Consider the following 26,995-nt stretch of genomic DNA (forward strand, 5'->3'; position numbering starts at 1 on the left):
TCCGAGCATGTACGTAGCTATGGTTTAATTTAATTAATAGAGAATGGATAACGAAGAAAAGAATAAATGACTATATATTTGTTCCTCCAGAAAAATTCAAGTTTAAACAAGTAGAAGCGCTATAGTAAGCCACGGCATGCTGCAGTTACTCATACAACTAGTTTTTCTAGATAAGGCGCTACATATGGGAAGTTGCCGAGCAGGTGTCTGAACCGATTGAATCATTTTTTTCAGCGTCATGTCACTGTATCGCATTTCATTAAAATATATCAAAATTTGCCGCCTGTGGGCTGAACACAAGAAAACAATATAAGCAGGTGAATACGGACGGACGGACATGTAGACAGGTAAGCTGAAATCTGTTCAGAAAGTAATTTTGATTCGATCGGCATAATAAAAGTTGGGTTTATCTCAAGTCCTTCTGCGTGTTGTTTACATTCGCGCAAACTTAATATTGCCGCGTACCACAGTTGGTGCATTGTAAAAAAATCCTCTTAATATAATAAACAACGTCTTTAACAGATCAATTTGTTTAATTGAGCAATTTGTTCGTTTAATTGCATGCTTTTCCTTTCCCTCAATTCTTTTACCTGCGTAAATGATTCGTTTAAGACCTTAAGAGAGGGAAATATATTTCGCTTATCATATCATTTTCATAAGCTGCTAAGGTTGAGCTAAAGTATGTCCGAGTCCGCTAAAATATGCCTGAGTCCATATCTACCCTAAAACACGTTTTTTGGCGTTGTGATGGATCACTAGTCATAAAAGAAAACGACGCTTACTCTTATTAAAGTTGCTTGTATTTTGTATCAGTTCTGGTATTCTGAAGAAATAGCCGTAAGAAAACTCTCTCTTTTATTATAAAGTAGATTTGCTAAATCCCATAACCAACAAACAAATAATTTTTTGTGATTTGTGTCATGTGTCTGTGATGTTGCTGAGAATACGCTTATAAAAATCGTAATTTGGAATCGCGTTTAGTTTACTTAATGTTTTTCCTTAGTTGCAACATAGCTTTAGAGTTCTAGTTGAGCGCAGTAAATAATTTTAAGGACCGATCTAAGTAAACGTCTCCGCGTTTGTCCCTCTGTAACTTTGTGTAACATAAATAAATAAAAAATAAGAAATGTAATGTTAGGTGTCATGAGGTGAAAAGTTCTGGAATTTGTTACTAGCTCGTTTCTGGTAGCTTGTTTCCTAGTTCAGGGCGTGATATAGCATCTAGGACAATCTGTCTGCTTAATTGAAAACCCTTCTGCGCTTTAGATTTGAAGCCACGAGCACTGTTAGCCCAGATCGTCTGCCTACTTGGGCATTTGGGAGGTAAATATTGTTATTTTTATAAAGAGAAAAAATAATAAATACTTTGTAAAGGTAAAATGACCTTGAAGTTTTTTTAGTGAATATACTATTGTTAGGATCCTAAGCTGGGGCTTTTAAATGTTATAAACCACATGAGAGATCTAGTATACCCGGCGCTTTAAATGGTAGAAAATTTATTATTTATTGGCAGCCTCGAGACTTTTCAGCCTTTTTACAGTACACTATTATTTTTTTGTGTTCTACTTGGACAAAACTGCAAGAGTCTATCATAAATCCTTATTTTCGGATTGTTATGCTCTATTTGGCCACACATATATATATATATATATATATATATATATCTTATATATATATCTTATCGACTGAGCGGAAACATATTTTCATGTAGTTGTGTTTTTAATGTATATTTTATTGTATGTACAAGTTTTTAATTCTCAAGTTTGCCTATATATAGATAAGTATAATATACATATATATGTATATATACATATTTGCACACATACACTTTTATAAATATTTGTTTTCATGTTTACCATATTGTGGTTGTCATGACATTTTATTGACTTTTTATCATTGACTTACTCTATGTTTATTTGATTGTATGTATAAGTTTGCTGGTGCATGTAAATATAATGGAGTAGTTCCATGAGTCATTCTCTACGTTGTTTTATTGACTGTTTTCATGTTGTTGTGATTATCATAAAAAATTGGACAAAGTATTTGTCAGAAGTTAAATCCTGTCAACATACAGTAACAACACAAACAACAAGGCTTAGATTTTTCTGAGTTTGCTCCTTTTCTTCGTTTTTGATTTTAGTATTCCGAAGCAATTTAATAGGTTGCTGTAAAAAATTTTTCAAAATATGCTTTAGTTTGCAGCTATCATCAAACGATATCTAAGTCGAAACTGGATCTATGGTATTCAAGCAGAAACATCTTCTTTCTATCTTCCAAATCTTTTCCGCCTCTGTTTTAATGTTTGACTCTCGGAGAATTCGAACAGACGATACAGCAGACGGACATTGTTAAAGTATTTTAAAGACTCGTTTATGTTACACGAATGAAATCTCTCTATTTACATATACTCGTTACAAACAAAAAAATAAACTAAATGTACCTTTACTATGCTAGAGTGAATGAAGAAATTCATAATAAAACGCCGACAGGCTACTGACTATTCATTGTATGTGTGATTAAAGTAAAATTAAATTTATTCAGGATATTCGTTTTTGTTCCTTTCTTTACTTATTGTAAAAAATTCATAATCTATGAAGGTTCGCTTTTAGTTTTATTCCGTACAGACGTTGTAGTTAAAAAATTCATTATTTAATTAAAATATTTGTAGTCGACTTTTATTAATCAAAAGTAATTTAGTAAAATATGACAAATAGCGAACATTTTTTTTAATTAAAAACGACATTTTATAGATGCTAAACAACAATAACCTACGTTAGCAAGAATGTTTTCCTTTCAGTACAAAAAAAAAAAAAAAAAATTAGCTAAGCTAAAGTTCATAAATCGGCTAAAGGTTTAAAAACACCAAAAAAAAAAAAAAACAATTCATTTGAAAAAATGCTTAAGGCAAGCGCCTTGTGACGAACAATTGCCTACAATTTTTTTAACTGGCTTAACTAAACGAAAACCAGGTCTTTACGCTGTGCTTGCATGCCAGACGCACTTGATAAGCGTATTTTATAAAATCTACTCGATTTTAGATTTTGGTTAGTAAACGCTTTCTAAGTCAATTTGCGCTTGCCTGTCCATTTGTCCGTCTGCCTGTCTGCTTGTTCTGTTTTTTTTGTTTTCCACCCGCAGGCTGGAATTTTTTTAAAACATTTTCATGAAATTTGGTACAGTGGAGTATTCTGGACAAACGAACGCTAATGAAAATGGTTCGGTTCGAAATATCAAAAATCGCGCAAAATCAAATGTGTTAACATCCTGTTCATAATACTTTAGTTACATTAAAGGTTTTAAAAGGACCGACACAATAACAGGAAACTCTTAAAATTTCTCTGTTTCAAAGAGTTAAAGAATTTCGATTCTTGATTTATTTGATGCAGCCAGACACAAGCGTTTCATTTCTAGACGTCTTGGACCGTTTTCCAGTGGACCAATGAAAGAGGAAGACTTTTCGTTCGAAAACTTTACGGCGCGGCTTTTATCTCTTACTACATTAACAATGAATTCTCATAATCCATTTAGTATAGTAATTTGTTCATTTGTTAATGTTGTTAACATGATTTCACATTCATTCAAACCCTACTTTATTTCATCGAGAATAGGAAATTGTTGGTTAAAAACCTTCTATAATAAGGTTTTTGCTCAAATATTCCTCCTGAAAAGAAATTGTAAATATTTAACGAAAGGCTAATGGAATTTTGATGTTTGCTAATTAAGTAAAAGGTCACATTATAACTTTATTTTGACTGTTTTCACCGAATTTGAGTTATTAACGCATTTTTTAAAAAAGACAAGAAATCTTATTTAGTCAATAATTTGCAAAAATTCAGCTGCAGGAAAGATTGAAATGGAGTAAGCAAACTTAAAATCACATATGGCAATACAATCTAAGAAAAAAGAGGTACAAAGTATTTGAAAGGTCCCCACGTTTTATAAACACACACATATTACAAACCAGTGTTCGCAAGCTCACAGCTTAATGCAATCGGGCATACCTGATCGCAGCTATAGTAAGTGTTTAGCCGATAAAAATATAACACTTATTGATTGCACACACACACACACACACACACACACACACCTAGTAGGCTGCGGATACAGCCGACTTCTTTCTATTTCCTCAATTCTTTCTGATCGCCGCTGTGTCTTACGCGGTTAGGAAACATCCCTTGAGTGATTGATTGATCATTACAAAAACAAAATAAAAAAAAACCAGAGGTAACATTATAGTAGGCCTAAGCCGGCTATTAAATACCCTACACCATATTGCTTAACTCAACGCTTATTTTTGTCGTAGAACACAAAAATTATGCTCCGCTTTTATATCAACCCATTAATATGGAACCGTACATTAAAAATTACACCTCTTTGCAAAACATTCTTACTTTCCGCAAGAATGACTGCGCCCGATGGTTCAAAATTCAGCTCAGTTAATTTTTGTATCATATTATTATTATGATCTGATTTTGAAGCATTGAAAATTAGATCTCTTTGTTATATGAACTTTAGTTTTCGTCATATTAGAGGGGGTTTATAATTTGCCCCAGCCAATCCAAAGCTTCCACACCAATTTAGAATGCCGAAGTATTACCACTCTTATATATAACGACTTTTTTAAATAAGGAGTAGAAAAAATTGACCGACCCAAACGGTTTCCGTGCATTTACTAAATTTATATCAAAATATTTCAAAAATGACCTATAGCTTAACCACAGATTTAGGTGGATAGACTGTCTCAAACTAATTGAGACAATAATTTTGAATGGAACGGGATAATAAAAGGTGGGCCTATCCTAAACCCTTCTGTGTGCTACATATGCCCGCACACTGTATCCTGTAAGTGGTGTTGGATATAAAAATCAGAAGGGAAAGAAGGGACAGAAAAAAGAAAAGACGATCGATCATAAGTGTTCGGGCGATACACATCAAACTGAGAGGAACGTAACGCGATGTTCATAATTAAAAATTTTACTTTAAATTAAAAGTAAAAAAAATAAATTTAATTAATCCATAAGGAATTTCTTATAGAGTTTACGTTGTCAGCATTATCCACATTTTTATAATTGCGTTCACCTTGACTAAGTTTTATGCAAGGAAAGTTCCTTGAAAGTCCGATTACCTTATTACCATTTTATAAAACTGATGTCGACCAAAGTCAATAACATCATTTAACAAAGAGGAAATAAGAAGCAAAACAAATAAACAAATGTGAATTAGTCCTTTGCAGAACACTTGGCCTACCCATGCAGTGTGTAATATAGAGATATGCCATCGCATATTGTTAAGCCGCCAAACGTGTAAAAGTGATAAATTGAAGAAGTTTTTGTATAGTATGTATGTGTATGTGTTTTGCTATGTTCAATAAATCAATGAACTAATAGCAAAATTCGGTCATAACGACCGGACTTCGACTTGACCATCACATCTTTCTTTAACGGTTTTGTTGATTTAACTTCATAGCATTGTATAAGTGCTTTATGACTAAATTACTTAATAGAGTGCAAGAGGCGTAAATAATGCAGTGACCTAAAAGATCGTCCGCCTTGTTTTATACCGATCGATTTAGAATCATTTACTAAATCTTTTACGTACTGATGTCCTTTGCCCCAAAAATGAAAGCTATTGAGAATGGTTTGCATAGAATCATATTTTGGAACCCTTCTTATTCAAATCATTATTTTGGGAAATCGTTATATGAACTACTATAGGGAAGTGTAGAGGTACGTTTTTTCGCTTTCGAATATTTTAAAATCATTTTTGGTTTTATTTTTATGAAAATTTTCTTTCCGCCAGCTGGCGAACAATTGTCACTTTTATTTCGATACGCGCTGCTCTTATCTTCGTATTAGTCATGGCTACTCCTTTGCGAGAGTCGTCTTTCTCAATTAGTGCAGCTTGCTTGTTTTAACTGTTATGTCTACCCTTTCAATCAAATAGGATTTTCAGTAGTTAAGTTCCTTATATGTCTTTCTTTAGTACGAAACAAGTTGAGCGAACTGAGAATTATTATTATTTTACTCACTAACTTAGTTATAGGAAAAAAAGGGGGAATAACTGCATATTTACCTCCTTATGGAACCATCAAGTAAACTTAAAAGCTTGTCGGATGAAAGACAACGCTTTAGATATATGATAATAATCTTTTAATTCCATTTATATACCGATTAAAGAAAAATTTATTTTGTCTTTTTTATAATAGATTCTCTCCATTAGCAACTGTATGTCTGGCCTTCAGGCATGTCTTTCTGGATTAATAAAGTTTTGCAATTGAATTTTAAAAAATATCATTATAACATCTTCAACACACAAAACTGTGGTTAGAAAAGAAGAGCAGAAGAACAAAAACAATAACATCGACTCAAAAAGTTATCGACTGCGACAGCGACGAGAACGGCGACGCCGCAGACAGCTTGACTTTAGATCAAACGTTACACACATACAAACACTCATACAAACATACACAAAAAAAAAACACTCGCTCGCATACACACAGATACACACATACACTCACACATTAACATTCCGAAATTATTACCAGCAGCATTGACATTACATCAATAGCAGGTTATGTCGTTGCAGTCATAACCAAGTAAAACTACTACTACACTAATAGCAACAACAAGAACAATAAAAATTTTATCAAAATAAACAGCAAATAACCTAAAACGTTGTCAGTTACAGTACAAAAAAAAATAAAAAAAAAAAAAAATAAGAAGGAATAAGACAGAAACAGAAACATAACACAAGCAACGTTACTCTCACGACTTTAACAGACTTAATTGCACTCAATCATCGTGCCAGTATTATTATCTTCGCCGTCATCGTCATCGTATCAAAATCAACGTCAACACCATTATCGGTATACCTTTTTGTAACCTGAAACAACTACTAAACTAAAACATACAAATTCGGAGGTCAATTTCAGTTAGAGTCAAACGATTATTTGCAAAACATCCGGCTATCAACAGCCAACAAGCAACAACAGCTCGCCCACTCCGATACCACAACAGCAGTGGCAGCCAGCAGCAGCGACAACAGCATTAACGGCAAAATAACAATAACAACAGCAACAACAATAATAAAAGCAAAACAACAGCTGCAATATGAGGAAAGCAAAGGATAATATGATGCTGATGCACGGTTTCATATTAGTAACTATTTTGGCAACAGCAAAAAGTGCCGAAGCGGAAATTACTATGGAGGCAGCCTTTCAAGGTACATAATTGAATTTTAATTTGAATTTTCTGTTACCTACACGCATCACATACACGTTTCCCCCAAATGAACAGTTTACCTCACACTTCTGCTCAATCAAAAGCTTTCTACTCCGTCTTTCTCTCTTTCGCTCACTCTCTCTATCGCACTACATTTTTAAATTCCATAATTGTGATTTCCTTTTAATTACCAAAGAGAAAATGAACGAGTAGTATATCAATTGGGATGTGGGTGTGCGTGTACGTATGCGTGTGTGTAAATGATTATGTGGGTGTTTTGTTTTCTATTTTTCTTCTTTTTTTTTTGTTTTTTTTGTTTATGATGCGTTGTGTGTGCATTGGTATTGACATAGATTTATTTCTCTTTTCATTCTTTTCATTCTATATGCACAACCACATGCTTGCACACACTGTTAGCTAGGGTTTAATGATGTGTCAATAATCAATTAGGATATTATTATAATTTACTTTTGCTTTTTCTATCTTGCTTTTTTTTTTTTTTTTGTTTTTTTTTTTTGCTTTCTGTCAATGTCAATACTTTTGTGCGTTGATAAAGAGCACTTGATGTTAAATAAATGCAATTAAAATTCGTTTCTATGTGTTAATGCGCATATATATATATATATATATATATATATATACACATGTGTGTGCGTGTGTGTGGGTGTGTGCGAGTGTGTGAATGTGTTTTTATATCTACGCATGCAAGGATGCGAACGGTGGGGATGTGTGCCTGTGATAATTGATTTTCTATTCGTTAGAAAATATGCTTATGTACATATACGCTTACATATACGTCCGCAGAGGGCGGGAGCGGGGCGGATTTAGTTTAGTTGCTTTTTGTATCAGTTGAAAGAAAAAGAACTTCGACGACTACATTCGGAGATTAACACTTTTTTATGCTCAGTTGATATTCACTTTGCAACTTGGACTGTTTTAATAGATTCCGCTCGAGAAACCTTCATTTATAAAAATATAAAAATAGTCGACAAGCTACGCTACTACCATCCTTGAGTGTTGGAATTTTGCTTGAATAATCTAGAAATACTTTCCAGGATTTCTAACGAGCCTTATGCGAAGTACACTGAGTCCACTCATTGGCAGTATCCATGTACACAAGTTGTCGTCTTCGATTTTTCCGCTTTTTATAAATACCATTGAAGAATAGGTGTACACCCTTTTTTTTTTTTTTTTTTTTTTTTTGGTAAAATATGTAACGCCTAAAACGAAGCTTTAAATATCCTTGATTGGCGTGAAATTCTGAGTTGATTAACGCATAGCTGTGTGTCTGTGTGGTATTTGTCGTTGGCATTCTCCTAGTCACAAAAATGACGATATCGGCTTCGTGCGGGTCGGTATCGAAAATGGGCCAACTTGGTCAGAGCAGAAGCCCACGGTGCAGCATAAACTGAACGCAACTCCATTTTTCTTAACAAAAGTTTGTGGGTTTTTGTTCGTTGCTCAGAAATTATAAAAGTTAGAAAGATGAAATGCTCCTCATTTACTTTACGAAACACTCTACTCTTTACATACAAAAATGCAAAACATCGGCCATGTCCACATGAAGTTACAAGTGATTAATTGTACTTCGCCACTTTTTTTGAGGTTTTAGGCTTATCTATCATAAATCAAACAAGGCTACTTTATAGATTCCTCAGTTGGCGATATATTATATGCTTAAAAATGGGTTGATTCTATAATGAATATTATAAACACCGCGAACTTGTGGATTTCGTTATTCTTAATAACACCAGCGAGATGGGTCCCAAATAAAAGAACTTGGAGAGTAGAATGCGAAAAACATTGTGGCGGGTATGCGAGATACGGCCCTCGCTGAATCTGCCTTCTTTGTTTCATGTTCGTTTGCGAGTAAAATGAAATTTCTCCAAGCGAAAGTGTAGTCTTTAAACTACACCCGCAACGCTAGATATTACCCCATAGAAGTGTACACTAGATAACCTTTAGAAGCTTTAATTAAATCGAGTTCTGTCCCAAAAAAAAGCACGAAAACGTGTCATGAGTTTCGTTTTCTGATGGCGAAGCGTGACAGTCGATAAGAAATGGAGACGGTACAGCATTCCAAAGGTTCACGTTAGAGGAATCATTAAAATCGATGGAAAAGCCGAAGATCCCTGGGCTAAGATCGAGCAATATAAGTTGTGTCGCGTATAATGAGGCGCTTCACACAAATTAAACCTTCACTAGGGAACGCTATCAAAATCAAAGCTGTGGAAATTTTGGTCATCATTAAAAGAAAACGGCCAGAGTATAGGAACAGATATTATAAATTGCTTGTTAAGCAGTACGATGCTCGGCCTCAGATGTGAAACTCGACGGCTAAGCCGAATATCCATAACGCCAAGATTTAAGAATATCAATTGGATGTAGCGTATAATGAGTAGCTTTATCCAAGCCCCCATTAGAGAGAGAGAGAGAGAGAGAGATACCAATAACAGCTGCTGCGATTGCTTTCATCATTAAAGAAAAATGACCGTAATAAGCGAATAGATATTAAAAAATAATTGTTCTTTAGGATGATGCTCGGCTTTAAATGCGAAGCTTGCCTACGAAATGTTAGTAGCACTAAGCTGGGCCGTGCTGCCATCCTTTCCCTACTAACTAGATATTGCTCCTGACGATTGGCGGCGCAAATATTAACTGATGGAGTATGGTTTTCTTTTCTCATAACGAAATTGAATCTTTTTGTTGACGGTTTTCGACACGAGATGCATACTCTGTTAGAAAAGGAGGATGCATATATCGCTAATCACGCAGAAAAGAATGCCTGTTATCCCGCTCTCTCAATATAGACGAGAAATCCACATCTACGCATAGCGCATATAAGATATTGCCTTAAAAATCATATTTATTCAAATATAAAATGTCTTAGGATAATTGTATGGTTACGAATGACTGAAATCTCTAATTTCTAAACTTCGGAAAGCAGTCTTTCACAAAATAATAAAGTTAAACATACATCAGGGACTAGTCATAAATTTCAGCTTACATTTAGGGTTTTTTATTCTTAACGTATAGTTATTTTTTAATTTATTTATCACTTTTACCTACTAAGACACCCGCGAACTCTCGACGCTTTTTCGCCCCTTCTGCTAAAGAATGCATGAAGAGGACTTGCAATTACGGAACAATATATGCTGAAAAGCAAGTAGATAAGGCACTGCCAGAACTTGGCTATGTAACTATGCAAAGATTCATAGATCGGCCTCTCTAAGATGTCCGGATTCGCTAAAGTGGAAGCGTGGATCCCTTTAAACGTTGTCTGCAAACGTAAATTGTCGTGAAATTTATAGGATGCCTGGCGTATTGAGCAATTTACTCCTCTTACAATGGATAAATTATTTTTTTAAATTGGATAAAACGTTAATGCAATTTATTATGCTTGTCAACGCTTGCATTCAAGTTCGTAACTGCGTGTGCCCTTTGACATGAATATATTTTAATATATGAAGGCTGAATTTCAATAATGCTTGAGGATTTTCATAATTAAAGAAGTTTTCATATATTGCTATAATTAAACGCAGCGTGTTCTTGCTGGTATTAAATTAATTCGCAATAAAACGAGAAAAACACTTCATTGTCGCTGTCTAGACTGTTAATCGTGCTCGCATTCGGTTTTCTCTCTTTCGATGGTATTTCAAAACAGTTTCTTAACATTTAATTTCTACGATTGACGTCAAGTTCATCTTTTTCTTAATTTCAATTAATAATATCTTATTATATTATGTAAAGTTAGTTGGATTTTTATTTTTATTTTTTTTTTTGTTTTATGACCAATCAGTCAAGGGATGTCCCCTGTTCGTATAACAGGGCGATAGGAAAGAAGTAGGAAGAGAAAGTAATAGAGAGGTGATGGCTGCAGGCTAGGATGTTTGTGGCCAATCGGTATGCCTTTATCGACTGAACTGTCACTGCAGCTATAACTAAAGCAAATTCCACGGCACTGAGATTTGAATCCATGAAGACCGACTTGGTAGTTGTGATTCTTATCGTGATCCTATCTATCTTATCATCCAATAGTAGAACTACGTTTGGGCGTTTTGTCTAAACTTACTTCTACCGAAATGGATTTATTTGCCCAGAAATCGTTGCGAAATCGAAAATTAAGATGGGTTGATAAAGTCTCGTGCAAGCATTTCGTGATCGATTAGGAGTTTTAATCTCCTAGTTATTCTAACGCACGTTAGTATGCACTTCACCCAGTTATAAATACGTTAGAAGTAAACTGGAGTTATAATTTTATGGCTAATCGTGACCAATTTTCGGGAGCAATTTTCGAATCAATCCTTCAGATAATTCTGGCAAATATTTAAATGGCAGGTTTTCCATCTGAGTGGTCGATCAGACAAGAATAGCCTGACTATCAATTCAGAGTTTACGGGTTCAAATCTCACTTGTGGTAAAGCTTATTTTGACCATAGCTATAGTGAGGTCTTAGTCGATTAAGGCGTAACACTTACCAAATGGGTACCGACGAACGAACTAGTCTGCGGCCACCACTTCCTTACCTCTTTTTGTTCCCGCAATTTATTCTGATCGTCAGCGTGGCGGATAGAGGATATGGCCTGAGTCATATTAGAAAAACAAAAAGAAAATGCACGAGTTAATGTTTTTCTGGGAAGATTCAGTCTTCTCGAAAGTTATTTATCCCTAACAAAATGTATTTCTCCAGAAGATTCCTTGAGGATTGCTTTGATTTAAAAGATTTATTCAAATACGAATATTATGATAGTTAGATGGCGAACACATAATGCAAGATAAATGTTCTCACTAGAGGTTATGTTAGCGTAGACCGCATCTGCTCAAAGTATCTCATGTGGCCCATGCAAAAACTTGCAAATTATGTGTGAACTTGGAGAGAAATATGAAACCAAATATTTCAAAACAGGTTATCATTATTAGTAGCATTTTGGTGCTTAAGCAAGTGTATTAAAATTAATGAAAAAAATCAATTTTACACTGCATACATAAAACAATAAATATGATTTAACCTTGTAACGAAATGCATAACGAAAACTGGTTAAAAGCGTTTGGCTTAGTAACTTAGTTACTTGTTCGTTGGACATACAATAAGAAGGAGTGACAATAACGAATACGATGTCCAACCAATATTGCAGAAGAAATGACTTTTTTCGTGTTTGCTAAGGCACACAACCGAGTGGAGAGGTTTGCATAAAGCAATGAAGAATATGACAAAATGGTTGTCTTTGCCTTCTGCAAACATTATTGGTATTGGCTAATGATAGTTCTCTATGAAATGTAAGAATAATAACGCAATTTTCTTTAAAAATTGTTGTACGATGTTACACCATCATGATCATTGCTTATAAAAGAATAAAAAAAAAAATAAAAACGAAAAAAATGCACGAAATCGCTAAAAATAAATAGCGTATGCAATTTCCATCAAAGCTGTCAAAGTCATAAGGTCTAAAGGATTGAACTACCGATAAAAGTGAAAGAATTTTTTTAAACATATAAATGCTCTGCTTAGAGACATCACTTTTACTTTGGAGTAGTAAGATAATTAAGTTGAGTTAACATTAAAAAAAAAACTGTAAAATTGATGAGATAAAATCAAGCCATTTACGTAATTAAAAGCAAAATTTCTGCCAGAGTTTAAGAATAAGAATGATTTGGCATTTTTAGTACACATGAGGAAATACATTTTTAATTAAAAATTGAGATGGAAATTAATTGAGTATTAATTAATTACAAAATTAAGTAAGTTCGAAATGGATTTCAAGATTTTAGAAAAAATCGGAGTCCTTTTTCCCGTTGTATTGTTGATGGACGTAAGCATACTATTTATTCCATTTCCAAATTCCCTTCAAAATCCCCTGAATAATTGGTCACATGTAAATAAGCACAAACACTATATATTATCAGACAGCCCACCATTGAACACCCTACACCACGCTACAGTTATTGCTACAATGACTTTTCCAAAATCAGGGGTTATATGGGAAATAAGCGCACGCAATTTTAACGAGAATTCGTCTTTAGGTTGAGCATAAAATGACAATACGTACAGACAGACAGGAAGACATATGGACAGACGAACAGAATCACTTTCTCAATCGATCGGTATAGAACGAGGTCGGTGTGAGCAAATAAAAAGGCTAAGAAAAAGGAGTAGAACTAAATTTCCATGTTCTGTAATGTTGTATGCGCGCAATTAATTTTTTCCATTTTCAAAATAAAAGCTTTTGTCGCGTAGCTGTTGTAGGTGGATTCTTTGAAAATTTTAGGTCTGTTCCAAATTCTTTCACAAATTTATAGGTGACATCTTCGTTTTCACTAACGAATGAATGTTTACCACAGATGGTACATAGTTGGAAACACGGTCAGGTGGACAGACGGACATGCTTAGAGGCATTCTCAAGTGAAAAAAAATTAAATTTTGATACACTATAACATTGGGCAGGGCTAGTCTACTTTTTCGATTTTTGTACAGGTGCTACAGCATCTGCTATAGAATATTCCGTTTAAAAAAGAGAGGTGTTTACACTTTACGCGGTACTGCAGATGTGTTTTGTGACAAATATGGTGCATTTTCAATGCAAGAACTTCCAATACTTCTGCCAAATTGGAAGTCAGTAGCTGCATTAGCTGCAGAGATTCCATAGTCGGATCGATTCACAACTTGATGCTGATCAAGAATACGAATATTTTGTAGGATCTCGGAAGTCTAGTTCTGGTGGCATTGCAACAGCCCCTGCTCCTTCATTTGACTTTAATGTTAAAAATTGTTAGTAAAGAATATGCTTCACTGCGTAAAAAGTTAGAAGCAACTACTAAGAGGCTAGTAGATGGAGATCGACGTAGATAAGCAATCTTAACTTTAGGTAGCCGGGAAAGGAGAATTTAAAAAAAAATATGAACGAGCGAGCAGATGCAGTTTTCGAATATAATTTTATAAAGAAAGCGTATAATACCGTTAACAATACGTTGAAGTCTATCTAAATTATAGCCAAAGTTGAATTTCCAGAGAATTATCTCAAGACACTGTACTGAGTCCACAAGGTCAATGGAATACTCAGATGTTTTATTATTTAGGGTTATTGAGTCGGTTCGGGGAGAGTTGAAAAGTAAGGCTAACTCTAGTCTTACTAGAGTTACTGCAAAGCATATTATCCAACATCCAAGAGTTAATGTTTGCTCAAAAGTCGTTAATATTGTGTTTAAACAAATACAAATTGCTTGCAATACGTCAGACATTGTCTCGGTGAGTCAATAATTAGAGTCGTTCACGGATACAAACTGGTTTCGATTTGAAATATACGACCACATTAGCTTACAAGCATTTCGACAACGGTTCAACTTTTCATGCACTTTTTTATGCGTTCGTCAAATAATGAGAGACAAGAATACAGCTGATCTCATCATTGATGTTATCCCTAATGGACTCCGTCACGCGAATAAAAAGTTCCGAGTTGCTACGTCTTGACTGTAGGCGACCGAAACTGGACAGCATGTAGGGCATTCCTGTTATTCAAATACATATCAAACTGATTTAACTGTTGATAACTTTTAGATATCTCTTTTATGTATGTTCCAGAAAGTTTACTCACTTCTTTAATACGTCATATTAATATCGTTTAATAAAATAACACGAAAGAAGGGAAGACTTGCTTTTTCTCCATCCTAAAGTTAAGTTGAGCAAACGATTTAACATCTAGCCCCTTGGTTTGAATTAAAGGATCACAAGTAATTTTCAAAGTCTTCATCGCAGTCCATCAAAATAACAAACTATCGGCAAATTTTGTTTTGTTGACTGTTTCGCTGCTTTCTGTGCTTGCATCGCTTACTCTTCGCTTGTTCATACATACACCATTAATATTCTTGAGTTCTTCCATTCCCTTGTTCTCTTTAATGAAATCATATCGCAAAACGTATCAAATGAAAATCTTCTGTTACCTCCTTTTTTTTTAAGCCTTAATTATGTTTTTGATAAAATCGAAGGGTTCTTTTTAAAACTTCCATCACGAATGAGAAAAAAGCAAATTTTCGACCTATTTTAACAACCTGATAACACAAGAATACTTTTACATACTCCTTCTACTCTGGAATGCAACAAAACAATCAATAAATCGAGCCCAAGATGTTTTACTTCCTTTAATATTTGCTCCAGTGAACAGAGTTTCTTGGTTTCTTGTTCTTTACCAAAAGTTATGGAAATTTTAAAAGAAAAAATACAACTGAATGTATGTGTACACACACATATATATATATATATATATATATATTCCAACTGCTCTGCATATTTGAAAAATTTTTCTTGCCATAATTTTTGTCATTTATTTCTTTATACTTTTTTTTGAATTTTATATATCTCTTGTGTTTAACAATTTCATTTCGAACGCATGTTCGTACTTGCAGTTGACAGTTGAAATTAGTGTTATTTGTTATTATAGTTTTTGGTGCGGAGTACATTTATTATGAAAATGGTATAAGTCACTTATGGTAATATTTAACGAAATTTAATCTTGTCTTGCCGGCAAAATAACACAGTTCCAGTACCCTTTAATGTCCACTGTCCACAAAATTATAATTACAAATTATTTTTTTAAAATGTGGTTATGTTAATCGATCTTTTGGGGCGAATTTTCACTAAAATGCTCTTCGTAGCGTCTACAGTAATATCATAAGCAATAACCAATTTTTCCCAATGTGGTGAAAGTTTGATTGCACGGGTTCTCGTAATGGATCGGTAACCGTTTAAATGAATGTTTGCGGATTTTAGTTACCCAGATGTACATAAGGAAAACAGGCAGACAGACATTAGCGAAATTATGTTGACCAAATATATATATGCCTTACGGAGTTTCTGATTACTCTTGTTGCCCTCATCGGGCTCCTTTTCTGTTGTGATGCCTCAAAGAGTTACTGCAATGTATACTTTCCCTGAGATAAATATCTCGTCCCTATACTCACTAAAAACAAGTGAAAACACTACAATGGGATGTGGGCTACAGACGTTGTATGCGGTGGTCGAAAATTAGTCCCGATCTGAGCCAATGGTGTTCGTCTTTGGACCTAAACGTGTCGGTGCACCAAACTTTATCAAAATATCGCAAAAATTGCTACCTGTAGGTTAAACACAAGAAAACAAGACAGACCGACAGGCGGACTGATGGACGGACGGAAACTTAGAAAGTAATTCTGGCTCTATTTGATATAGATATCCTTACAATCCAAGGTTTTCTTATCTCAAGTCATTCTGGGAGTTATATACATCCGCATAACCTTGATGTACCCTTGCATCCCAAGTGATGTAAGGTATAAATGTTAATTATTTAGTGAAATTTTTTACATGATTCTTCTCAACATATGCCCGTACGTAGGTGAAAATATCGTAATTCACCTTTTTTTTATATTATCAATTAGCATAACAAACGCAGGCAATTTTTCGCAGAAGCTTGCTTTATTATTATATATCTCAATATGCAAAAATAAATTGAGTTATGCCATTTTGATAATGAGCGACGCATTTATGAAGAATTACTATTGAAATTTCAAGAGAATTTAAAAAACAAACGTCAGCAGATTTAACGGAGGAATAAAAAAATGTATCTGCACAATATTTTAATTTAATCAATGCGTATGAGTTACGTCTGCACATCACATATAATAAAGTCGACATTTTTTCTTAGTTATTATTCGTTCGCCGTGATTTGTTGATTATTTAACACTTGAGAGTTATGCGATTAATAAAACACAATCGCTAACTATTCATTTTTAATAGTCCAACAGGTCAAGGCTATAAACACGTAAATAACAATAATAACACGCACATGGTTTAACAGTTGCACACTACTGCGAAGACTGCGAGACCGGGAGATTGAGAAAGCATTAATAATTTATAACATAACAACTTTTCCCTGTTTATCAATTAAAAGCTAGAGAGTAATAATTACCATAATTATAACCAAGTGGGAGACGTGTGTTTGTACTCGTAGCAGTAGTGCAAATTCACTACACTACTGCTTTAGCGAGGGCATCCTTGCAAGTACATGTAATTATAAACGTACAAGTGGTTTGACTTAGATTAATTTTTTTTTTTTGCACGATTTCTAAGTATATTTTAAAGTTTATTTCAAGTAAAATTGTAGACTTCAGCGAAAACTTCAGACTTTTGAGGAAGTAGTGACAGAATTTTTCATTTTCTTTTCTCTTTTTGTTTTTTTGTAGAAATGTTTAAAACTATTTCGTCTGTTTCGTTAGTTATAGCGCAATTTATTACATTCACCGCAGGAGTACATGCAAATGTTCACTCCTAGAAACTACATATATAAAATTATGCCTTGATGTTGTCAGGAGAATTGTCAACAGTACTTTCCTTTTAGTTTCGTAAATATAATCAGGGAACGGTTGCGATTCGTGTTACACTGTAAATGTTAGAGAGTAGAGAGGAAACAAAAAGAAAAATACAGATGCCGAACGCAGCGTTGTGTGTGTGCGTCATCGATAAGTGCTATCCATGCCTTTATCGACTGAGAAAGAAGAAAACTCTGCCGCACTTGAGAGTTGAGCCACTTGGTAGTCGCGGTTCTTAATTGCGCGGCTATTTTGGCGGGTTATATGAGAGTGGATTCAAAATAATTGCCCACCTCAAACAAATTTTTTTAAAATAATTTAGAGTGTCCAAATACTATTACAAAGCGAGTTTTGTCGAGAAATTTCGAAAATTGCAATTTTCTTCATCTAACGGCATTTCGAAATAGGGCATTATATGGAAAGTGGGCCGATCATTATACCAAAGTTCATCAAAATATATCAAAAATTGTGACCAGGCTGACGGACAGAGTGACAGACCTGCTTAAATCGATTCAGAAAATCGGAATAGGAGGGTCTATCTTAAATCCTTACGCGTGTTACATACGCCAGCACAACCTAACATAACATGTACTGAAAGTAGCGTAGGGTGTAAAAAGGGGAGAGGAAAAACTATTTTACCGCTATTTGAAGTTTAAGAACTTAAAAAAGAAATGTTAAGACCATTCTCATGGAAGCATTACTTCGATATACTTTCTTTTTGCCTCGCTTTTAATAGAAAGAGAGAGATAGATAGAAAAGTGAAATTGCTTCTTTGCCAACCCGGCAATACTCAAGCTAAATAGTGCGCTATTTACTTTAAAGTTAAATTTTCAAAAACTTTAAAAATGTTTTTCGAGAATAATATGTGTTGTATATAGCGAGTTGACATGAACGAACGTTCTTTCTGTCTCTCTCCACCATCTGCGTATCGGAAACACCAATGCAATGGTTGAAAAACACGCAAAGAAAGAAATACCGAATGATTTTTTTTGACCAACCATAGAGTAACAATAAAATTCATATTTTCTTAATGGATTGTATATATATAAATTGAAATTTTTCTTAATTTCTAAAATAAAGAAAAACGTTCTGTTGTTAAATAATTTGTTAATAGAAAAATGATGACAGCAAACGCTTACCTAACCGAGAAAATAATCGTATGCCGTAAGAGGGAAAGCATGCAATAAATGTTGCTATTTATCAATTTAGAACATTATAACTTAATGGTTATAATCGTTATTGCTTTTTTCTGTTTTCCTTTCTCCTGTTTTTTTTTTTTTTTTTTGCATTCTTGCTCTAAATTGTTTTCATTTCCTGACGCATATAAAAATTAACAGCGAGAAAGGAATCATCGGGAAAGCAATCAATGTAGTGCACGAAAGCTAGCTTAACATACAGTTATTTGCTAAAAGCATCATAATAAACATGCTATGTTTTAACTTTGGCATGACCTTAGCTATTTTGCATGCATTCGAAAATAAAAATTATTTACTGCCTTTTAGTTTTCACAAAATGCATATAAAAGTTATTAAAAACCAGTACTTGTTTTAAATGCAAACGTTTTGCATAATTTTTTATGCAAATTAAAAAAAAACACACACACAGACACACCCACACACACACACACACACACACACACACCCATACACGCACATCTATAAATATATATCATATCCGATATAAATCGTATCATCATCCAGCCCTCACCTCACATAATAATAATTCATTTATATTCTATTTTCATGTGCGAATGTTTGTATGTGCGCGTATGTATTTGTGCTTTTGTTTGCATGCAAGTTTGCACCATTATGTTTGCATGAAGTTCTAATTTCAGACAATTCAATTTGAATAGCAAGGCGCGTCTGTTGTTTATATGTTTGCACGTGAGTATATTTGTTTGTGTATGTGTCAATAATCGCCATAAACACAAGACAGAAGTGTTATTGTTATTGTTTTTAAGACTTCTCATGCAAGAGTAAATTAAAAAGTTACAACACACCCTCAATGATATATGAATTTATATATGTAAATGATTGTGTTCATGTGTGTGAATGAATGAGGCGCCCACCGCAACTTCTGCCTTCTGTGCAAACTACTACCGAATGAATGCATTATGAAGAGGAAATTCAGATATTATATATTATAATATGCATTCGTTGTCTACATTATACATCACATATATCCGCGTTTTTATGCCGATATATATATACACACACATACATATGAGAATCTATAAGTTTGCGAGCAGTACTTTCCACGTATTATATAATCGAATGTAAAATCAAAATTTATATTACAAAACCAACGCCATGTTATTATTCATGTTCTATATGTTTGTGTGTGTGTATATAAATGTACGTACATATGTATATACATATATATACATGTATGCATATGTATACATTTATATAAATTCCTGCATGCATAATGTAATACATCGGTGTGTATTTATACAAGCATTATATAGTTAACTGCGTGTGTGCTCGCTCTATGCACGGAAGATGATGTCTGAAAATATAAGAAGGAGAGTTTGCAATGGTTTTTGAATGTGTGTATGGAAGTGGATGTGTATTGGTTGTGTGTGCATACTTGTGCATTTACAATAGTTATAGCTGATTTAATGTATTGCATATAATGAGCGTGCATTGTGTCTGTACCGATTCTAGGACACTGTGGTCACACAAGTCCCTGCGAACAACTGTGTTATGAGATTCATGATGGCATGTACGAGTGCGATTGCATCGAAGGTTATGAACTCAATAAAAACGGTTATAGCTGTCAAGGTATGTACTTCGATATGATTGGTATGTGAGTGAGTTCTTCCATGAATGACACGTTAATATTTACATGCGTTCATGCATGCATGCATGCATAGTTATACTGGGAAAAAAAGGAAAAGAATTAAATTTCCATACATTTTTATAAACCTTTTTTTCTTTTGTTTTCTTCCTCCTTTTATGTGATGAATACTAACAATAGTAATAAATTCTACCAGTAACAATGACGGTCACAGTAAATCCGACGAGGACGTTCTTTATCAGAAGGGAGCGTCGTTTAGCGCCAAATTGGCGAATGATAATAGTGGCAGCAATCATCTAAGCCCAAGCTATGCATCTTCATCGGCTCTAACGTCATCGTCTTCGTCCGATGAATCGGATGAGGATGATTCCATTTATATAAGTGATGATATCAGCGAACAGCAACAACAACAAGAACAAGAACAGCAGCAACAAAAAGTCAATTCCAACGATTATTACATATCAAATGAAAATATTATTAATAACAACAACTATAACTATAATAATTTCAATGAAAATCTTAACAATAATAATAATAATAATGATAATGACAACAACGGCAACCAAAATAATTACGACAATGATAAACATTATCAAAATGCACGTCAAGCATACAGAATAAATTTAAGCACCGAGAAGCCATTAAATTTGATAATATTTCGCAATAAAGAAAATAGAAATAATTTATCATCACCACCAACATCAATTACGTTAACAGGAACACCAAAAACAGCAGCCGCTATCGGTAATGGCATCATCCCTACCGTTATGAGTGTACCAGAATCAATGTTAAATATAAACATCGATGATCTGAATGATTATTACACGAAACAAGATATGTCTGTTTATGATGACGTCAATAACAATCAATTAAATTTAAGGCCCTTAAATCGTTTAACATATCAACAACAAAAACAGCAAGAACAACAGCATCCGATAACATTCAACAATCAAGAACACAAACAGTTTATAGCAACAAGTGCCGTTAATAGCGGTCAACGCGCCAATAGATTGGCAACTGCCGACATTATTAGTCATACTAGTAGTAGCAGTGATTCAATACAACTGCCCTTACCAGACCTTATAGCTTCAAAGAGCAATGAATTAATATCAACAAACATATCATTAAACTTAAGTTCTCCTCTACAAAGCATTAACGAGTAAATCCCAATATGGTAAAATAAAATATTTCGAAATTTTTCATTATTTTTTTTTTTTAATTTTAGAATACTTTGTGGTTTAGACTGCGGCTTAGAGGGTCTTTGCGATAACACAGAGGGTATGCCCAGATGTTTATGTCCTTTTGGTAAAAATGGCAATGACTGCTTGGAAGGTAAGCAAAAAAAAAAAAAAAGTAAAATTCGTTTCATTTTTTAATATCCAACCTGCAACTGCAATATGTTTGCTGTTTTTAATGTTTTACGCTACATGTTGGATGTTGATGAGCTACATCCATACATCCTACGTAATCGATTTTATTGATATTTCTTTAAACATGACTGCTAAGTTCATTTACTCAGATTTTCAAGAGATTCAAAAGCTTAAAGTTAAATCCTTTACGTATCCATCATCAAAGGATGAGGTACATATTCATTGCTCAAAAGGTTTGCAATGCCCAGAAAGAAGCTTCAGAGACCCTCTAAAATATATATATATATATTCTTGATTAACATCAAATTCTGAATCGATTTAAGCATCCCCGTCTGCCCGTCTATTGCAAACACTATTCCTAGCGGAAAAAATGAACCTTTTCAACTTGAAATTTGCAAGTTTTTGCACGCATTACAGCAGATAAAGCTACAAAAATTTGAGTGTATATTCTATGCACGATGCTGTCATATATGTACGGAAATAAGAAGAAATTAACCACGCCTACCCGATATAGTAGTGTATAAAAATTTAATTTTATTGTCAATGTCTTTAAAACATGTAGACGCAAATTTCAAAAAACCCATAAAATATTATATATAAATTCTAGACCAGTTTCAAATTCGGAATGCACCTACGTATGCCCGTCTGTTCGTCTATCAATTCAAACGCATGCCGAACCACGTAATAACTGTGATGCACATTCTCTCGTTCGCATAAAAGAAGATATCGCGTACAAAACGCCTCTTGCTCGTTATTCACAAACTACAACATACACACAACATAAATTATTCGACGAAAATAGAAACAATCAACTACGCCCACCAAATATTATGGATTGTGTAAATCCATGCTTTTTCTTTCTTTCTATCTTTTACAACATACTGTTATAGGTGTAAATGATTCGGTGACAATCGATTATAATTTTCTAACTTGTTATTAAGGTTTCCGAAATTTCGTGTTGACAAAATTATTGTTCTTTCGACATAAGTTGGGAACCGAATATTATGCGAAAAAATTCGCTTCAGTATAAACTCTTTGTAATTTTATTTAGAAACGCACGAACTTAAACAAATACTGCAAGTTACACGCAGGATTGAGGGTTTGGTTTATCGAACAGTTGGTGTTTCCAGTAACTGAACGTCGCTGCAATCAATTTGGAATTAAAATGTTTCCTTATATATATGTACAAAAACTATGTTCACTGCTTGATTTCCTCCGCAAATACGTCGGAAAAGTGATAATTTCCATTGCAAAATTATGCCTAGCGGCAGAGTTCATTTTTAACCCAATAATAATAAAGAAGCATGCATCTTCAGCAAATTGAATCAAAAGTGAAGCGGCCGCGCGTTTCACAGCAGGCTTGGCAGACTAATTTAAAGAAAAGATTTAATCGAACGAGAAAGCCATCACGTGGAACATAAATCACAGCCATTTTTCTTACGTTTAGTGTAATGAGCTTATAATCTTATTATCCAATAATTGGGTAGACCGTTTGAGAATTACAAGTTCACTATTTTTTTTAAAACTCTCTCAAGTTTTTGCTTTGATTTGTTGCCATCGTTTAAAATTATTACAAATTTCTTGAAAATATTATTTAATTATTGTTGTTATTGCAGATGTTAAAGTACGTGTACCGAAATTTTCTACACATTCATGGCTAGCATTTCCGGCCTTAAGAGGAGCTTACAAACATGTGCAGGTTAGTTAGAACCCAAAAGAAATATTTTTTTTTTTCTCTAAATAATTCATAATCCACAGGGCTTGTATAAATGAATGAAGTAATGAATGAATAAATGAAAGATTAAATGAATGAATGCATAATTGAATGAATCAATGATTGAATGACTGATTGAATAAATGAATGTATGAATGCTTGCAGCGGTGGTACATTAGGTGCGTGTGCATGTCTTTAACATTTAGAAAGACTTAAGATAGACCAACAATATATAGTATATATAGTGTATTCAGCAATTCAAAATCATGTTTAAATCGATTAAACTTTGCTCCCTCCTACTGTTTCTCTCAAACACTTTTACGTCTTTCAACGATTTTTGTTTTGAAAACAGGTCGCCAATTTTCAAATTTGTAAATTAGTGGACTGACGTGTTTTGGTTAAGGAGAAAAGAAAAAATGTGTAGCCACGTAGGTAAGAATCTCGACTACCAAGTTTGTGTTCGTAGGTTTAAAGTCGATTCGGCAGAGTTTGCTGTGGTCGTGGTTGCAATTATTATATATAGTTATAGTGAGCACTCAGACGGTAAACACACAACACTTACTAATTGACAATACACTCCCTAATCTGCGGCCGTTTCGCTCCCTCTTTCTAACTTCTTTGCGGCCTTTGCGGTATTACACGAATAGGGGATCGCCACTGAATGATTTGGCCACATAAGAAAAATAAAAAAATTCATTACACGAAAAATGTTTGCAGTATTTAAAGTTTCTTCACAAAATCGTAACTAAAGTTATGAAAAAAATTTGCATCGAATGGGTCGATTTTTTGACGCTTCCCTCATAAAATTTTTCTGTACGAAAAGCAAAACGCAAAAGATTTTTTAATATTTTATTGCGAAGAATGTGCCCAAATTACAATCTGACATAAAAATTGACTGCATCGAATTTGGATTATGTCGATCTATTTAATGAACCTCGTCTCATATAACTCTATTTACAAAAGCAAATCATTTTATGGCAACAAAGTTTAATGTTTTGAGTGCTTTGTGCTGGAAAATAATTAATTTTACAAAATTGGATCGGTTCAGTTTGAGTTTTGGGTCCCTTAACATTTAAGTGGTCCAATGAAATTTTGGGAAGTTATAATTTTTGATGATCAGTCTGCCTCGATCATAATATTTTCACTTGTTTGGTTTTTATAATTCAGTTACGGATAGAATTTCGACCTGAATCCTTTGATGGTATTATACTCTTGAGCGGTGAACGAGATGATTTAACAGGTGATTTTATGGCTTTACTCTTAAACAAAGGATTCATCGAGTTCTGGTAAGGACACCTATATATATATATACAAGAATCGATGATGGTGAGTTATTCTATATTTTTTTACTTCCCATGAAAGGTTCGATTGTGGCAGCGGTGTTGGTAATGTACGTTCACGTGAAACAATTCTACTAAATGAATGGAATTCGGTTATAATCTATCGCCATCGTTGGGATGCCTGGCTGGTATTAAATCATGGCACTAAAGTTCAAGGACGTTCAAATGTAAGTTAAACGCACAAAACAGGGCAGAAAACTATATTCGCCTTAGAGTAAATCGTTCATAAATTTGAGGGACTTAGGACTTCATGGTGGTGGGTTCGATGATAAGAAATGTTTTTGGAAAGCATAGATACGCATATGTTAGTTGTTAATTACTTTCATATTTTTTTTTTTTTTTGTTAATAAGTGATCTTAAAAGAGGAATGTATTCATTTCAATAATTGCATATGAGATGACAGAATTAGTATACCGCTGTTCTGTGGTAGTTGTACGTCAAAGTGAATGAATTAAAAGTGTTTTTTTTGTTTCCAAACAAGGGTTTGTTTTCACGCATCACTTTTCGTGAACCGGTATTTTTGGGTGGCACGGGCAACATAACCGGTTTAACTAAACGTTTACCTATTTCAAATGGCTTTGCTGGTTGCATACGCCGTTTTGTGGCTAATGCTCACGATTATAAATTTGAAGAGCATCCTTTAGGTGATGTCAGCAAAGGATTTGATATACGTAAGTAATATTGTGTTCAATTAGTTTGGAAATATTTTTAATAAACTTTCATTTACATGTTGTAGAGGATTGCGTTACTGACAAATGCTTTAAATATCCTTGTCAACATGGCGGTAAATGTTTACCTTCCGATCAAGGAGCGATGTGTCTGTGTCCTATAGGTTTTGTAGGTGATTTATGTGAAATTCGCATGGATTTACAGGTAAAAGCTGAGGATTTTTTTTTAATCCTCGATTTAAGTGCACAACTTTTGGTTTTTTTAGGTTCCTTCCTTTAATGGTTCCTCATTTTTGCGTTATGCTCCTTTAGGCGATAGTGCCTTAATATGGTTGGAATTAAAGGTTTGCAATATTTCTTTTTACATTCGTTACATTATTTAAAGGTCTTTAACACATTTCCAAAAATTTTAGGTAATTTTAAAGCCAGAGCAAGCGGATGGTTTGATTTTATATTCGGGCGCTAAACGTCATGGCGATTTTATCGCTTTAGCTTTGACTAATGGTTTTGTCGAGTTCATCTTTGATTTGGGCAGTGGCCCAGCGGTGGTCAGGTATAAATTTTAAATTGACAAAATTTTACACTCTACAATCATATTTGAGAAAAATCGTGTTCTCTTAATATTTGAAATTTCCATAAATTTTGGCTATGGTTGTTGTGGGCATCGTTAAGTGAAAGCTAAAGAGTTGGCTGGCATTTTCGAGAGCTACTTATCCGGCATAAACAATAAATTTCGCTTTTTATACTCTACATCATTTGTGGTACAAAGGTATACTAAGTTTGTGTGACTAATAGGTAACACCCAGAAGGGCTGAAGGTAGACCCACCTTTTATTATACCCATCTATACAGGATCATTTTCTGAGTCGACCTTAGATAGTCTGCCCATCTATCTGTCTTGTTTTCTTGTGCGCAACTTACAGGCCGAGAGTTATGAGATATTTTGATGAAGTTTGAATATTGACGTCTTTTGGTCCAAGAACCTATCGAACGCTATTGAAAATGATCCTTATCGGACCATTTTTCAACCTCTTCCCATACAACGTCTTTATCTAAAATGTGGACATATGAACAACTGTAGGGTATTTTTTGACGTGGAAAAAACATCAAAAGCTGCCCGCTTTGGGACTTTGTACTATCATGTCTTGTGGCAAGAACCCTTTGGTATACCTTCATAGGGGCTTAGGCACTATCTATGAGCCTACGGTAACGCTGCTCGTTTCTGTGTTCCTTCAATAGCTTTGCGGCAAATATTCCCACCGCTTTCCACTTCTTGAGTGGAATATATTCGTCACGAGGTCACAATGTTTTTACTTGCTTATATCCGAAAAGTGAAAGAGAGTTGAAAGAGTTTTGATGCGGGGAGAATCCTTCAAGCAAAATGTCCGAAAGTGTATGGACATCAGGCGTTCATTGTCAAGACTTGGACTCCCGGCTAATCGACCAATAGCTTTTTTTTTAGTCAATGTTTTTTAATTAACTTACGCCTAGACGCACTAATTATCTTAGGCACTCGGAAAATAATTGTTATGACGAGTACAGTTACGTTT

At 34.1% G+C, this 26,995-nt stretch overlaps 1 protein-coding gene across 2 annotated transcripts in view; it reads left to right on the forward strand.

Annotated features, from left to right (window-relative positions):
• Nucleotides 1–325: 325 nt before the first annotated feature.
• LOC119638240 overlaps nucleotides 326–26,995 on the forward strand; it is a 30,047-nt gene continuing 3,377 nt past the window's right edge. Inside the window, exons 1-12 of one of the 2 annotated variants that reach the window (XM_038034907.1) lie at nucleotides 326–347; nucleotides 6,206–7,221; nucleotides 20,222–20,338; nucleotides 20,535–21,513; nucleotides 21,580–21,686; nucleotides 23,341–23,423; nucleotides 24,606–24,724; nucleotides 24,801–24,945; nucleotides 25,260–25,449; nucleotides 25,515–25,651; nucleotides 25,713–25,790; nucleotides 25,860–25,999. In XM_038034907.1, coding sequence (XP_037890835.1) covers nucleotides 7,110–7,221; nucleotides 20,222–20,338; nucleotides 20,535–21,513; nucleotides 21,580–21,686; nucleotides 23,341–23,423; nucleotides 24,606–24,724; nucleotides 24,801–24,945; nucleotides 25,260–25,449; nucleotides 25,515–25,651; nucleotides 25,713–25,790; nucleotides 25,860–25,999 — 2,207 coding nt within the window. In that variant the 5' untranslated portion in view covers nucleotides 326–347; nucleotides 6,206–7,109. Of the gene's footprint in view, nucleotides 348–2,851; nucleotides 4,017–6,205; nucleotides 7,222–20,221; nucleotides 20,339–20,534; nucleotides 21,514–21,579; nucleotides 21,687–23,340; nucleotides 23,424–24,605; nucleotides 24,725–24,800; nucleotides 24,946–25,259; nucleotides 25,450–25,514; nucleotides 25,652–25,712; nucleotides 25,791–25,859; nucleotides 26,000–26,995 lie in introns of those variants that run through there. The other variant, XM_038034908.1, reaches the window with a different exon arrangement.

This window comes from Glossina fuscipes, unplaced genomic scaffold (assembly GCF_014805625.2).
Source record: "Glossina fuscipes isolate IAEA_lab_2018 unplaced genomic scaffold, Yale_Gfus_2 86, whole genome shotgun sequence".
NCBI classification, from domain to species: domain Eukaryota; kingdom Metazoa; phylum Arthropoda; class Insecta; order Diptera; family Glossinidae; genus Glossina; species Glossina fuscipes.